This window comes from Aegilops tauschii, chromosome 1 (genome assembly GCF_002575655.3).
Source record: "Aegilops tauschii subsp. strangulata cultivar AL8/78 chromosome 1, Aet v6.0, whole genome shotgun sequence".
Classification (NCBI taxonomy): domain Eukaryota; kingdom Viridiplantae; phylum Streptophyta; class Magnoliopsida; order Poales; family Poaceae; genus Aegilops; species Aegilops tauschii.
This window is the reverse complement of record NC_053035.3, coordinates 305,500,374-305,517,103: the sequence shown is the minus strand read 5'-3', so window position 1 is coordinate 305,517,103 and position 16,730 is coordinate 305,500,374. Positions and strand designations below refer to the sequence as shown.

Sequence of the window (16,730 nt, the reverse complement as noted above, 5' to 3'; positions counted from 1 at the left end):
ATACTCGGCCAACCCATCTTTGAGCGTTAGGTCATTTGCTGGTCGTGTGTTCAATGCGGTTTCCTTTGTTTTTTTCTTTGTGCTTCTTTTTCGCTTTCTTTGTTTCTTCCCTTTTTTTCTACTTCTTCACCAGCTTTTTTCAATTATTAGTTTTCCATGTTTTTTTACTTGGTTTCTTCGTTTCTTTCACGGTTTCACTGGTTTTTATTTTCTTACTCTTCTTTTTCGTTTTTCTTTGGTTCTTTCTCTGTTTTCATTGGTATTTTATGCTTTTCTTTAATTCTTCATTTTTTGGTTCCTTTCTTGGTTTTCATTATGCTTTTTTGATTTCCTTTATGTATTTCTATGTTTTCATATTTTCCATTCTTTTGCGTTGGTTTTCTTCGGTATTCTTTTGTTTTTTTAATGCTTGATTAACAGTTTTTAAATACTTTAATAACATTTTTCAAATGCTTGATCAATATATATTTTAAAATACATGATCTATACCTTTTCATACAAATTGTATAATTTTGTATAGATTATTCATGGATATTAGAAATATTTTTGTATACACATTGAACATTTTTCAAATGATTGATAAACAATTTTCAAATACTTGATTGTAATTTTTCAAATGCTTGATTAACATTTTTTAAATATATGATCAACATTTTCATCCACATTTATATTTTTTGTGTGCCCAATATTATTATACATGAGGAACATTTTTCAAATGCTTGATTAACATGTTTTAAATACTTGATTACATTTTTCCAATGCTTGATTAATATCTTTTAAATACATAGTCAAATTCACAAAAATGTATATCTTTTGTATACATGAGAATCATTTTTTATATACATATTAACATTTTTAAATGCTTGATTGATATTTTTCCAATATTTGATTAACATTTTTTCAAATGCTTTGGATTAATATTCTTTTCAAATGCTTTGGATTAACATTTTTTGAATACATGATCAAATTTTTTAACACACACTATATAGTTTTTGTATAAATTTTTCATATACATGAACAACATTTTTCTATACATATTTAATATTTTTAAATACTTGAGTAACATTTTTCAAATGTTTTATGTGAGAGTGTTTTTGGTAATATATATGTTTAGAATATTTGGATGTATAAATAAAAGTAAAAAAGAAAGCAAAAGGTAAAAACAATAAAGATGGAAAAGGGAAAAAAATGATCATCCTCCTGCATGTTGGGATGACATAGTACAACGCTGTCTTCAGGCGAGGCTGCCCTATAGCGAGACATAAGGGTACTGCTTCTTTTTTACATAGTACAATCGAAATCGCTTACATACACGAGCGTACACTCATCCCTATGAACACACGTACGCACACCCTATCCCTATGAGCGCTTTCGAGAGACTGACCACGTATAGCATCTTGAGATTTTACGAATACCACACGCACCTCGCAATCGACGGGAACGCCTCCTCCCACTGAACAAACATCACCGAAAACCTGAAATAAATTGAGAAATAATGCGAGCATCAAATGTCAAGTCTAAGATTTGAACCCTGTTGAGCTGGGGATACCAGTATCCTTGTGTCCTTCAAACCATCCAACCATGGATTGATTCGTGACGTAAGGCCACTGTTGGTCGGACAAGTAACACAGCTATCACACTTTCCCCGGGAAAAAAACACAGCTACCACACTGGTCGGCCTGTTATACTTCATCTTGCGTATACAACATAACAAACCAGTTGATGCAATGTGATTTTATTCAAATTTCATAATTTGTTACAACAACTTAGTCATATTACCATACGAATCAACTGATCACATGTTGAATTATTTATTCCACGATGGCATAAGTATAGACACTTTTTCATAACGCGTCCATACACTGTCTAGCTAGCGAAGTTCCGCTGTGTGTAGCATTCGAGGTTGCCTCCGGTGGCCGTGCCAAGCATGCCGCAGTAGCGCATGTAGTAGCCGATGCGATCAACGTTGGCATCGTTCCGGCCCATGCCGCACTCGAGCCCGCCGTTGATGATATTAGTGATTACACCGTATCCAGGCACCCGACCAGCAGCGGTGTCGGCGGCGGTCGGCGTCCAGCGGCCTAGGGCGACGTCGTGGCTCGAAGGCTTGTTGCCCTGCGCCGTCATCCAGAACCACATCGCGGTCCTGAAGGACACCACCGCGTCCGTGGAGACCAGGTCCGGGTTGCTCACCAGGTCCTTCCCGATCGCTCTCCCGGCAAGATCGTAGTTGGACTGCCTGGTCAATTGCGCAAGGAATTATTTTATCATCAGAACAAATCTCTTCGGCAAAGCAATCAAGACCCAGCTGGGTATTTGTTGTTATTAACAATTATTGCACGCTAAAACGAAAGCTTATTTGGATCAGGCCGGTTTAGCGGCTAGCTAGAATGTCAACACTGCTGTACTTTTCAAGCAGATTTCTTCTACAGATTATTTGAGTCTGTGATATTTGTGTTGACCAATATATCATTTTGCATGTGGAAGATGCTTCAAGGCAGGCCATAATTTGCGGTTTTGCTCACCCTGTCAATTGAATGGGTCCCCGTCCATAGTAGGGTGGGGACGTGGCCTTGTTTATCTCCTCCTTGAAGCAGTAGCCCGACTGGAACTGGTCGGCGGCGCCTCTCGTCCCGCCTACACGTTGGCACGGCATGCACAAACACGCACTTCGGTTAATCAAGGCAGCCCCGAAATCAACACTGACTGACTGACTGACTGACTGACGGACGGACGTACCGGTGGTCTCGTGTGAGGTCTGGCCGAAGAAGGCGGCGAGCTCGCGCTTGACGTCGTCGGCGCTGCCGGTGGTGCCGAAGCCCGGGAAGGTGTTGGCGGCGGCGATGAAGGCGTCGTACGTGTAGAACCCCCTGGCCGGGCACAGCGAGTTGTCGCGGTTGGGCAGCATGCTCGCGTACATCGACTGCGTGATGACGGAGCCCACGCCCTGCGCCGCGGCGCCGCCCACCGCCACGGCGAGCAGAAGCGCGGCGAGCGCAGCAAACCGCGCCATGCTCACTAGCTCACCTACAGCTGATCGGCTCGTGTAATGTATAGCTCAAGGAGAGTGGAGAGCTTGCAAGAGGCCTGTGTGATGAAGCTGCTGCTTGGTTTGCACCGGTACTTATAGCTTCCATGCTCGGGGTGCAGTGTGGGGATAACGCGGTGTCGACGCACGGTCCGTCGCGCGCGTATACTTTTCAACGTTGCGCCCGTCTTTGCGAGGAGAATATTTGACGGGCCGCGGTGACTGAACGATGGACGCATGTGGCGTATCGTTATCACTGTCGCAGCCGCGTGCTTGCAGACGCATGTGGCCTCCCATGTACAACTACATATCTCTACGTGAATTCCACACGTCTGCACAAACAAGTTCTTTTCAGGGCGTTGGATATACGCGCAGACTTCTTGGGACGGTGTACAGATACACATGGCTGCTGCTGGTAGCAGTGCAGCGGCCGGGGGCTGCGGAACATCATGTGGTTGTACTAGTACTGGTTAAATTCTTTTGGCGCAGTGCCTCGCGTTGGTCAGGCTTGTACAGCGCATGGATGGGGGGACTGGAAGAAGCTTCTACGTCGTCGACGGCTGGTGGAAAAACTCTAGCTGGGCGTCCAATGGTCGAATCCAGACCGAACACGAAGCCATCAAATATCACATGGATTGGGACTCGGTAAAGATAGGTGGTTGGAGCAGGGAAGAGATCAGCGTTTCGTCAACAAGAGGAATTTCCTGTTCTGTTTTATTTAAATTTGATACAGTAGATAAAACATGGTAGTAATCGGACCAAAATTTGCGTTGAACAAACTAGACAGGCAAATGTGTAGGTAAGAGACGCAAAAGATGTACATCTCGCTTGCCAGTAGTAAGGGCATCTCCAACCCCGCCCCAACCATGGGGAAGAGATCAACTGGTAAGTCATCGTTGCCTTTGTTCCCAGTCGGTCATGCACAATAACTTTCATGTCGAATGTGATGTGGAAATGTTCTTTGTTAAATATGTTTTTATCTTTTGATATTTTAGTATGGTTGTAAATTTATCCATTCACGTATCACTCCGAGGAACAGTTTTGGTTGAGAGAACAAATAAAGGAAGAAAAAGAGAGCGATTTGACGGTAAAAAAAAAAGTCAGCAATGCAACCTGATGTTCAAAAGGATCTTGAAGATGTATGTATATGATTGATGTTGAACCAGTAGAATATACGCGCTCGTTGCAACGCATGAACAATTAACTACTCGTTTATATAACTAAAATAACGAAGAGCTTGTAAGGTTTGAGATGGGACTGAAGGGAATTGAGTGGCATTAAATTTCCTACAAATCAAAAGCCCCCATATACTCTTCGATCCCGTTCAATCCCCCTCAGGGGTTTTTTTCTTTTCTTTCGAGAAAACTTCCGTCTATTTATCATCAATTATGGCAGTACAACGAGGATCAGAAATAATAAAAATTACATCCAAATTTGTAAACCATCCAACGATGACTATAAACACTAGAGCAGGCAGAAGGTGGGCCGTCGTCATTACCCCTCCCTCGCTGAAGCCGGGCGAAACATGTTATAGTAGACTGTTGGGAAGTCGTGGTGATAAGACCCCATAAGACTGCACTGGAACTGCAATGGCCGCCTCGAAGGGTTTAACCGAGCAAGGCATAAGGGAAACAAATTAAAGGCTAGGGGAAAATGTTCATGTGCCAAGTCTAGTAAAAAGATGGCGTAATCCAAATCGGTGGTGGTGTATCCAGCCAAGGAAGGAGAGGCCAGAGATCGTCAAGCTTCTGCAGGCTCCCGGTCTCGAAGTCCCAGATGCCGAGGTTGCGCCGCCTGACTGGCGTGTAGTGTGCTGAAGATCGTCCGTCAGATAGGCGCAGTTTGGACGCAACATGGGATAGTCCTTGATCGGGAGGCACAGCGGTGAGTTCCGGCCGAGGATAAGAGCGTTGTCACCCAAGCATGTCCAGTCCCGACCGCGGACCTTGTGGATCCAGAGGTCAGTTGTGGCAACGCCGCCGCCACGCGGAGTGTCCAGTGCCCTGGCAAAGCGCCTGGTCACCACCAGGATGGCGTTGCACGGCGTGAACAGGAGGTAGTGCGAGTGCCTAGCAGCGCTGCCTGACGAATGCCTCTTGGCACCGTATGCTATGGGCCGCACCGCCGCCGGGGACGACGGGTTGCTCAGGTCGAAGGTGCACACGACGCCGCCCTCGCATAGCGTGTAAAACAGGCCATCCCTCTCGTTGTAGACAGCACTGGCGACCTCCGTGGTCGAGTATGGTTCAGGCAGCGAGGTCCAGCTCTCGTCGCCGGGCCTCGCGAAGGAGAGACTTCCGCACGGCGTGTGTGCGAGCAAGACGATGCACTCCGGCGACGCGCCCGCCGCGGAGATGGCGACCCGGCCGTACACCCAGTCCTTCGCGGTCCGCGGCCTGTTTCACTTTCGGGAAGCCCCGCATCCCGCGGTCAACGTCGTAGAGTACACCGCCATCGTCGTCCGGGATGCTGTGGATCTTCACGCCCTCGAGAGTTGTGATGGGCGGCAGCGCGGCCCGTCCGCCGGTGAGAGGGTTGAGGAGGTAGGGGTTGGCCGCCACGTCGGTAGTGAAGAGCCACCCGTGCGCCGACCCGACGACGCCGTGGAGCGAGGAGGGCACGCGGAAGGTGGCGTTGGCGGAGGGGGAGTAGAGCGCGGCGGCGTGGTCTGCTCCGTAGGCGTCGCAGGCGTATAGCAGGCACGGAGGCTGGTTCAGCGCCGTGATGGGAGACGGAGGCGACGGAACGTGGCGGAGGCGGAGCGCCAGGAGGAGCAGACGGCTCCCGAGCGGAGGACGTCGGGGACTTCCATCGCGGCCATGGCGACGAGGAGGAGGTCCTCCGGCAGCCCGGACCAGTCCCGTGCTGGCCCCATTGGTCGCCACTCGCCGATCGCGTCTCGCCGGCGCACGTTGTAGCTGGCAGTTCCTAGTTTCGCGCCGCCGCAATATATATCAGATTAAATCCAAGGGACAAACGACAGGCTATTTTTGGCAAATAAAGAAAATTAGAGTCGACTTTTCCGACTGCTGGATCGAAATCTAACGGCTAGAATGTAACTTCTTTCTCAGGTCATGTGTTTGCTTGTCACGCCTCCTTCCGGTATGGCTGACTCCGAGTCACTGGCCCCACCTCTATGGCGAGTGTGCCGGCAAAGAAAAGGGGACCCACTGAGCAGGGGGACAATATCTGCTGCTCGGTGCTCCGGGAGTGCCTCAGCCGTTCGATCGCAGATCCAGCGTTCATGGTTAGAGCTTCCGCATTTTTTGCATAAAGACACCAAAGAGTCCGGTAATTACATTTAGGTCCTACGCATATGTAGATCAGCATTGGACCTAGATCCAGTGACGGAGGTCGCGCTGGAGCACCTGTCCTTAGGTGCTCCCGCAGCACAGGATATTCTCCCCATTGAGCAGACAGAAAACAAGGTAGAGTGAGCAAACTATGAGCTAGCTCTACAAGCTGTATAGTGGTGTTGTGGCCCACTTATAAGCAGGTAAGGGAACTAGAATATATGGTGTAGCCGTTAGTTGTGAAGGGTATGTTGCTTATGAAATTTGTAAACATTCTCGCATACTTTCTCTCTAATCCCGTTTGTCTATTCATCATCCCAAATTTCTCGACTTTCAATTTTTTCGACCGGAACACCACAATTAGTAATCAAAGCCTAGATTGCTTCAGTTGCACACACGAATCTGAGATCAACCTATGACTTTCAATGTCGTCCCGGGTGGCAAACATACCTGCCACCTTTTAATGTGTTATGAATGTAGCCTTTGCTCCTTTTCTTAGGAAATTTGTGATGTTCTTGAATGCTATTCTGATCTATAGTGCTAACTGAGAAGGACGCATGCACCACGTGCGCACTGCTTACAAAACTCAAACAGACACAGTTTGTGGCAAAGCTTTCCAAGTGTTCTTTTGGGAAGCGGTGTATATGTCAAATGAAGGTGTTGCAACTGATCCTGACAAGACATTGGTGATGGAGCAATGGCCTATACCCAAAAAGTCTACTGAACTTCGCGGGTTCCTGATTTTGACTAGTTATTACAGAAAATTCGTCAATCACTATGGCCTCATTTCTAAACCGCTCGCCCAATTGTTAACTAAGAAAGGACTTGAGTGGCATGAGCAAGCTATTCATGCATTTCTGGCTCTGAAAGAAGCTATGCAACTGACTGTAGTATTGGCTTTACCATGACTATAGTGCACCATTTACTGTCGAAACATATGCTTGCGATGCTGGAGTCGGTGCGGTGCTCATGCAATGGGGCCATCCTATAGCTCATGTGCGCAAAGCATTAGGGATACAAAACAACAAACTTTCCATCTATTAATAAGAATTCTTAGCCATGATCATAATTGTGGACAAATGTAGGCAATATCTATAGCAAGGGCCTTTCCAGGTTCTATAGACTACAAAAGCTTGTGTAGTTCGTAAGATTAGAACTTGGCAATTGATTTACGACGCAAGGCAATGTCAAAACTAGTGGGTCTACAATTTTAGATCATCTACAAACGTGGAGTTAAAGATGGAGTTGTACACTCGTTATCTCAAGTGGGAAAATTTACCGGAGCTCCATGCCATTTCCTTTCTGCAGCCTGAGTGAGTTCAGGAGGCACCAAATTCATATGTCACAGATGCAGAGGCCACACAACCGTTACAAGAATTGATCATTCAGTCTCCAAATACAAAAGGGTATGCTTTAAAGAAAGGGTTGACCGCATACAAAGGGCGTATGTACGTTGGGGATAATTCTTTAGACTAAAACCATTGCCTCCCTACATGACACTGCCGTCGGGGACACTCTGGGATTTAGGCCACATATAAACGCTTAAAGCAATTGTACTATTGCCCTGGTATGAAAGTGTTGGGAAACGTTGCATGGAAAACAAAAAAAATTCACGCACACGCAATGATCTATCCATGGAGATGCATAGCAACGAGGGGGAGAGTGTGTCTACGTAACCTCGTAGACCGTAAGTGGAAGCATTTCACAAAGCGGTTGATGTAGTCGAACTTCTTCATGCTTCAACCGATCAAGTACCGAACGCACGACACCTCCGTGTTCTGCACACGTTCAGCTCGGTGACGTCCCTCGCCTTCTTGATCCAGCAAGACGTCAAGGTAGTAGATGAGTTCCGTCAGCACGACGGCGTGGTGACGGTGATGGTGAAGTGATCTCCATAGGGCTTCGCCTAAGCACTACGAAAATATGACCGGGTGTGTAAACGGTGGAGGGGGGCGCCGCACATGGCTAGGCAATTGTCTGGGGTGTGCTAGGCGCCCCCGCTCCTATATATAGGTGGGAGGGAGAGGGGAGAGGCCAAGGGGTGCCCCAAGTAGGTCCGAATCCTACTTGTGCTCCTACCCTTGGCAGCGCCCCCCTGCCATGTTTATCGGAGGGGGAAGGAAAGAGGGGGGGAGAGGGAAGGAAGGGGGGGGTCCTATTCCACTCTTTCCTTTCCCTTCCCCTCTTTCCTTCTCCTCCTAGGCCGGCCCATATGGGGGGCGCATCAGCCCCTTGTGGCTGGTGCATTTCCCCTCTTGGCCCATAAGGCACATATCTTTTGCCGGGGGTGCCCGGAACCCCTTTCGGTTACCCGATAAGTACCCGACACCCCCCCGAAACACTTTCGCCCTCAATCTTTACCTCTTGACCATTTCGAGACTCCTCGTCATGTCCTTGATCTCATCTGGGATTCCGAACAACATTCGATCAACAAATCACATAACTCATATAATATTATATCGTCATCGAACGTTAAGCGTGCGGACCCTACGGGTTCGAGAACTATGTAGACATGACCGAGACACCTCTCCGGTCAATAACCAATAGCAGAACCTGGATGACCATATTGGCTCCTACATATTCTACGAAGATCTTTATCGGCCGAACCGTTATGACAACATACGTAATTCCCTTTGTCCATCGGTATGTTACTTGCCCGAGATTCGACTGTCGGTATCTTCATACCTAGTTCAATCTCGTTACCGTAAATCTATTTACTCGTTCCGTAATATATCACCTCGTGACTAACTCCTTAGTCTTTTGCTTGCAAGCTTATGATGTGTATTACCGAGAGGGCCCACAGATACCTCTCCGATACTCGGAGTGACAAATCCTAATCTTGATCTATGCCAACTCAACAAACACCTTCGGAGATACCTGTAGAGCATCTTTATAATCACTCAGTTACGTTGTGACGTTTGATAGCACACAAGGCATTCCTCCGGTATCCGGGAGTTGCATAATATCATAGTCGAAGGAGCATGTATTCGACATGAAGAAAGCAATAGCAATAAAACTGAACGATCATTATGCTAAGCTAACGGATGGGTCTTGTCCATCACATCATTCTCCTAATGATGTGATCTCATTATCAAATGACAACTCATGCCCATGGTTAGGAAACCTTAACCATCTTTGATCAACGAGCTAGTCTAGTAGAGGCTCACTAGGGACACGGTGTTCGTTTATGTATTCACACATGTATCAAGGTTTCCCATCAATACAATTCTAGCATGAATAATAAACCTTTATCATGAATAACGAAATATAAAATAACAACTTTATTATTGCCTCTAGGGCATATTTCCTTCAGTCTCCCACTTGCACTAGAGTCAATAATCTAGATTACATTGTAATGAATCTAACATCCATGGAGTCTTGGTGTTGATCATGTTTTGCTCGCGGAAGAGGCTTAGTCAACGGGTCTGCCACATTCAGATCCGTATGTATCTTTTAAATTTCTATATCTCCATCCTTGACTTTTTCACGAATGGAGTTGAAGCGTCTCTTGATGTGTTTGGTTCTCTTGTGAAACCTGGATTCCTTCTCCAAGGCAATTGCTCCAGTGTTGTCACAAAAGATTTTCATTGGATCCGATGCACTAGGTATTACACCTAGATCGGATATGACCTCCTTCATCCATACTCCTTCATTTGCTGCTTCCAAAGCAGCTATGTACTCCGCTTCACACGTAGATCCCGCCACGATGCTCTGCTTGGAACTGCACCAACTGACAGCTCCACCATTCAAAATATATACGTATTCGGTTTGTGACTTAGATTCATCCGGATTAGTGTCAAAGCTAGCATCGACGTAACCATTTATGATGAGTTCTTTGGCACCTCCATAAACGAGAAACATATCCTTAGTCCTTTTCAGGTACTTCAGGATGTTCTTGACCGATGTCCAGTGATCCACTCCTAGATTACTTCGAGACCTCCCTGCCAGACTTATGGCAAGGCACACATTAGGTCTGGTACACAGCATAGCATACATGATAGAACCTATGGCCGAGGCATAGGGATGACTTTCATTTTCTCTCTATCTTCTGCAGTGGTCGGGCTTTGAGTCTGACTCAACTTCATACCTTGTAACATAGGCAAGAACCCTTCCTTTGACTGATCCATTTTGAACTTCTTCAAAACTTTATCAAGGTATGTGCTTTGTGAAAGTCCTATCAAGCGTCTTGATCTATCCCTATAGATCTTGATGCCCAATATATAAGCAGCTTCACCGAGGTCTTTCATTGAAAAACTCTTATTCAACTATCCTTTTATGCTATCCAGAAATTCTATATCATTTCCAATCAACAATATGTCATCTACATATAATATCAGAAATGCTACAGAGCTCTCACTCATTTTCTTGTAAATACAGGCTTCACCGGAAGTCTGTATAAAACCATATGCTTTGATCACCTCATCAAAGCGTATATTCCAACTCTGAGATGCTTGCACCAGTCCATAGATGGATCGCTGGAGCTTGCACACTTTGTTAGCACCTTTAGGATCGGCAAAACCTTCTGGTTGCATCATATGCAACTCTTCTTTAAGAAATCCATTGAGGAATGCAGTTTTGACGTCCATTTGCCAGATTTCATAACCATAAAATGTGGCAATTGCTAACATGATTCAGACGGACTTAAGCATCGCTACGTGTGAGAAGGTCTCATCGTAGTCAACCCCTTGAACTTGTCGAAGCCTTTTGCGACAAGTCGAGCTTTGTAGACAATAACATTACCATCAGCGTCAGTCTTCTTCTTGAAGATCCATTTATTCTCTATGGTTTGTCGATCATCGGGCAAGTCCACCAAAGTCCATACTTTGTTCTCATACATGGATCCTATCTCAGATTTCAGGGCCTCAAGCCATTTGTCGGAATCTGGGCTCATCATAGCTTCTTCATAATTCGTAGGTTCGCGTGCTTCAACACTCATCGGACCACATACATCGGTATGTATTATTTTCAATAAGTCATTAGCTCGCTCCATTGTTCTGGAGAACGGAGTTTTAGTCATCTTGCCCATGAGGCATGATTCGCAAGTATCAAATGATTCACAATCAAGTGATTCCAAAAGCCCATCTGCATGGAGTTTCTTCATGCGCTTTACACCAATATGACCTAAACGGCAGTGCCACAAATATGTTGCACTATCATTATCAACTTTGCATCTTTTGGCATCAATATTATGAATATGTGTAAAGATTCAACAGAAATAGACCACTCTTGTAGGGTGCATGGCCATAAAAGATATTACCCATATAAATAGAACAACCATTATTCTCTGATTTAAATGAATAACCGTCTCGCACTAAAAAAGATCCAGATATAATGTTCATGCTCAACACTGGAACCAAATAACAATTATTCGGGTCTAAAACTAATCCCGAAGGTAGATGTAGAGGTAGCATGCCGACGGCGATCACATCGACCTTGGAACCATTCCCGACGCGCATCGTCACCTCGCCCTTAGCCAGTCTTCGTTTAATCCGTAGCTTCTGTTTCGAGTTACAAATATGAGCAACCGAACCAGTATCAAATACCCAGGCATTAGTAAGATACACATCAATAACATGTATATTAAATATACCTTTGTTCACTTTGCTATCCTTCTTATCCACCAAATACTTGGGGCAGTTCTGCTTCTAGTGACCAGTTCCTTTGTAGTAGAAGCACTCAGTTTTAGGATTGGGTCCAGCTTTGGGCTTCTTCCCGGGAGTGGCAACTTGCTTGCCATTCTTCTTGAAGTGTGACACCCCCAATTCAATCATACACTAATCATACACGCAAACATGTACGATCAAGATCAGGGACTCACGGGAAGATATCACAACACAACTCTAAAATAAAATAAGTCATACAAGCATCATAATATAAGCCAGGGGCCTCGAGGGCTCGAATACAAGTGCTCGATCATAGACGAGTCAGCGGAAGCAACTATATCTGAGTACAGACATAAATAAACAAGTTTGCCTTAAGAAGGCTAGCACAAACTGGGATACAGATCGAAAGAGGCGCATGCCTCCTGCCTGGATCCTCCTAAACTACTCCTGGTCATCGTCAGCGGCCTGCACGTAGTAGTAGGCACCTCCAGTGTAGTAGGAGTCGTCGTCGACAGTGGCGTCTGGCTCCTGGGCTCCAGCATCTGGTTGCGACAACCAGGAAGAAAGGAAAGGGGGGAAAAAGGGGAGAAAAGCAACCATGAGTACTCATCCAAAGTACTCGCAAGCAAGGATTTACACTACTTATGCATGGGTATCTGTGTAAAGGGGCAATATCGGTGGACTGAACTGCAGAATGCCAGAATAAGAGGGGGATAGCTAATCCTGTCGAAGACTACGCTTCTGGCCGCCTCCATCTTGCAGCATGTAGAAGAGAGTAGAAGGTAAGTTCACCAAGTATCATCGCATAGCATAATCCTACCTGGCGATCCTCCCCTCGTCGCCCTGTGTGAGAGCGATCACCAGGTTATATCTGGCACTCAAAGGGTGTGTTTTATTAAGTATCCGGTTCTAGTTGTCATAAGGTCAAGGTACAACTCCGGGTCGTCCTGTTACCGAAGATCACGGCTATTCGAATAGATAAACTTTCCTGCAGGGGTGCACCACATTACCCGACACGCTCGATCCCCTTTGGCCGGACACACTTTCCTGGGTCATGCCCGGCCTCGAGAGATCAACACGTCGCAGCCCTACCTAGGCACAACAGAGAGGTCAGCACGTCGGTCTAAATCCTATAGCGCAGGGGTCTGGGCCCATCGCCCATTGCACACCTGCACGTTGCGAGGGCGGCCGGAAGCAGACCTAGCCCCCTTAATACAAGAGCAGCCTTACGGTCCAATCTGGCGCGCGCCACTCAGTCGCTGACGTCACGAAGGCTTCGGCTGATACCACGACGCCAGTTGCCCATATCTTGTCCCACGTGGCGGTTAGTGCGTATAAGGTCAACGACCCAACTCAGATCAAATACCAAGATCTCGTTAAGCGTGTTATTACGAAGTAACCGCGGACGCCGACCAGGGCCAGGCCCACCTCTACCGGGATGGAGCCACCTGTCCTTCCAGCCACCCACATCGGAATCACTTGCGGGTACTCTACGAGCTGACCCGACTTTAGTCACCACATGTATCATATAATATGTATATAAGTATATACCCGTGATCACCTCCCGAGTGATCACGGCCCGATAGTATAGCATGGCAGACGGACAAGAATGTAGGGCCACAGATGGAATACTAGCATCCTATACTAAGCATGTAGGATTGCAGGTAAATGTAACAACAGTAGTAGCAAGGACAGGCTATGCATCAGGATAGGATTAACGAAAAGCAGTAACATGCTACACTACTCTAATGCAAGCAGTAGAGAGAAGAATAGGCGATATCTGGTGATCAGGGGGGCTTGCCTGGTTGCTATGGCAAGAAGGAGGGGTCATCGTCGATGTGGTCGTACTCAGGGGCATCAGCGTCGGTCTCGGGGTCTACCGGAGAAGGAGAGGGGCAAGAAACAGTAAATACGGAGCAAACAAAGCATCACAAAATATAATAAGGCAACACGCGGTGCCAGGGGTGATCTAACACAGGGATAGGTGATATCGGCAAAGGGGGGGAACATCCGGGAAAGTATTCCCGGTGTTAGGCATTTTGGACAGATGAAAGGAAGGGGGATTGTTGCATGTTCGCTATGCTAGGAACGTGTGGCAGACGAACGGACTGCGTATTCGGGTTCGTCTCATCATTCTGAGCAACTTTCATGTACAAAGTATTTTCATCCGAGCTACGGATTAATTTTTATGATTTTTCAAAGTTTTAACCTTTTCTGGAAATTCCTGGGATTAAACTTAATTCAAAAATATACATGAAAAAGCTAGGTGCACCCGGTCCAGTGCAGCCGGCAATGCACCAGAGGCTGACAGTGGGGCCAGGTCAATGGCCCAGTCAGCAGTTGACTGGTCAGCTTGACTAGTCAAAGGGGTCTAGTGGGACCCTCTTGTCAATGACTAGGCTAGTCAGTCAGCAGTTTGACTTGGTCAAACTAGACAGAGGGTCCACCTGTCATTGGCTGATATTTTAACAGATTGTTTTAATGGGATAATTAGTTGACGGGGCCCATCTGTCAGTGTCCCATGTGTTTTAACAAATTGTTTAAATCAGTGTAATTAGAGGTGGGGCCCTACTGTCATGGACGCATCAAGCTAATTACAAGTTAATTAGCTATTTAAGCTATATTAATTAATTTTAATTAAAAATTGATTATTATCATTATTCTTTCTACACACTTATTTTTCGTTCTTATCCCGGGGCAGGCCCCAGCGGTTAGTGGCTCAACAGAGCCACCCGGGGATGGGCAAGCGAGAACGCGCGCAGAGGCGTGGCCCCGACCGTAGTAGGGCGACGACGAGCAGGGGCTCGCCCTGCGAGCGCAGCCGTAGCTGGGGTTCGCTGGATGACGGAGACCAAAGGTAGGGCGGCGGCCAGACGCAGCCAGTGCAGGGGGAGCAGTAGCAGGGGAGGCGACGGAAAGGCGCGGGCACGCTGTCTAGCTGCAGGGGGCGGCTACGCGAGGAGCAGGGGCGTCGGGGGCAGGCACGTGCGGCGCAGGGCGCGCGCGACCATGGCAGCAGGCGCGAGCGGGAGGAGGCTGTGGTGGCGCGCTGGTGCGGGCACAGCAGAGAGGCAGGCCGAGGAGCAGCAGCACGGGGACCGGGCGCGGTGAGCACGACGATGCACGCAGGCGTGCGAGCAGGGGCAGGGGCTCGCGGTGGCCGTCGGGGGCGGGGCACGACGGCGACGCGCGGTGAGCGGAGAAAGGGAGGAGGGGAGGTGGCGGCTCACAGGGGGCCAGACGGGGAATGGCAGCGGGCTCGGGGAGGAGTCGGGGTTGGCGCGACGAGGCGGAGGAGCTTCGGTCGTGGAGTAGGACGAAGACGGGCGGCGAGGTGGCGCGGAGCACGGCGAAGGCGAACGGCGAGGGTCGGTGAAGCGCGTCAGGGAGGAGGCGAAGCGGTCCGGCGAGCCGGCGGGGCATTGCCGGCGGGGACCACGAGCGGCGACGGCGACGGGGCCGTCCCTCGATCCAGATCGGATCGGGGGGAGGAGACGAGGGAGCGAGAGGGGTTTAGTGGGGGCGCGAGTGGGGGGGGGTGCGACGCTGGGGTTCCAGAGGAGTGGGGTTAAGGGGGCGTCGGCTGGGCCGGCCTGGTGACCTGCTGGGACGAGGTCCAGTCGGGGGGGGGGTTCTACTTCTCTTTGTTAGTTTTCTGTTTTTCTTTTTCTTTTTCTTCTCTGTTTTAATTCATTTTAAAGTATTTAGGCATTCTGTAAAAGCGTGGTTTCTTCACCATAAATACCTAAGCATTAATTGGCACACTCCGAACATTTTAGTTTTAATGTTTGAAAACTTTTATTGTTTGCCTTTGTTTTAAATTTGAAATTCAAACTAGGTTTTGAACTAACGCGAGTTTATCCATAGTAACCGAGGTGACGTGGCATCATTAGCGAGGATCACTGGAGCTTAATTATCCGGGCGTCACAATTCTCCTCCACTACAAGAAATCTCGTCCCGAGATTTAAGAGGGGAGTAATGGGGAAAGGATTTGGTTACGAAATTTTAACGAGTCTTCTCTGTAGCAACCAGACCTCAAACAGTCTGTGCTGCTGTGCACCAGTGTCATCCCTGGATCAGTAATGCTGACACGCACAGTACAAATGGAGGATTTATAACAGAGTAGCAATCACACACTTATTACAACGCATATCTCAAAAGAGAATAAGTATGATAAATATGGCTTAAGGCCATCTAATACGATAACAGCGGAAGACTTGGAAGAATAGTGAGTCCATCAACTCCAACGGCATCACTGAGTATAAGACCACGACCTAAGGCACCTTACTCGTCGTCTGAAAAGTCTGCAACATGAAACGTTGCAGCCCGGAAACGGGTCAGCACATGGAATATGCTGGCAATGTAACACATAGAGAATAATGAACATAATAATGCTATACTACATGCATATATGGCTGGTAGAAAGCTCTATGGTTACAGTTTTGCGAAAAGCCAGTTTTTCCCTACTGCAAAGGAATAAATTTTATTTAACTATCATGGTGGTTGTTAAACATTGAGATGGTTGACAGCATCTCAATCCCATTAAGTATCATCATTAACCCAACAAGATTAATTAAAGTAACATGATGAGATTCACATGATAATCCAAGTACTAGATACTCAAGATGTCCATAACCGGGGACACGGCTAACCATGATTAGATTGTACACTCTGTAGAGGTTTGCGCACTTTTCCCCACAAGACTCGATCGCCTCCGCTTGATTCTCGCACTACATGATGTTTGAGAAACGGATGACCGAGACACAGTCTTTCAGAAGCGTTAGCACCTTACGATGGGTAGACCGG

The 16,730-nt window shown here is 47.3% G+C and overlaps 1 protein-coding gene and 1 pseudogene across 1 annotated transcript; both read right to left on the bottom strand.

Annotated features, from left to right (window-relative positions):
* Positions 1–1,719: 1,719 nt before the first annotated feature.
* Positions 1,720–3,208, bottom strand: LOC109770224 (chitinase 8). Its single transcript, XM_020328933.4, has 3 exons — positions 2,740–3,208; positions 2,526–2,637; positions 1,720–2,239 (listed from the first exon to the last, which is right to left on the bottom strand). The coding sequence occupies exons 1-3, from the start codon at positions 3,011–3,013 to the stop codon at positions 1,867–1,869; spliced, it is 759 nt and encodes a 252-aa protein (XP_020184522.1). The 5' UTR covers positions 3,014–3,208; the 3' UTR covers positions 1,720–1,866.
* A 1,146-nt stretch (positions 3,209–4,354) lies between these two features.
* Positions 4,355–6,065, bottom strand: LOC109770225 (F-box protein SKIP23-like; annotated as a pseudogene).
* Positions 6,066–16,730: the final 10,665 nt, after the last annotated feature.

Bases quoted from the DNA above. Each gene is read 5' to 3' on its own strand.
- LOC109770224 (XM_020328933.4), bottom strand. From the start codon at position 3,013: ATGGCGCGGTTTGCTGCGCTCGCCGCGCTTCTGCTCGCCGTGGCGGTG. The intron at 2,638-2,739 runs GTACGTCCGTCC...GCCAACGTGTAG, and splicing joins GACCTCACACGAGACCACCG to GCGGGACGAGAGGCGCCGCC. The intron at 2,240-2,525 runs GTGAGCAAAACC...GCAATTGACCAG, and splicing joins GGACCCATTCAATTGACAGG to GCAGTCCAACTACGATCTTG.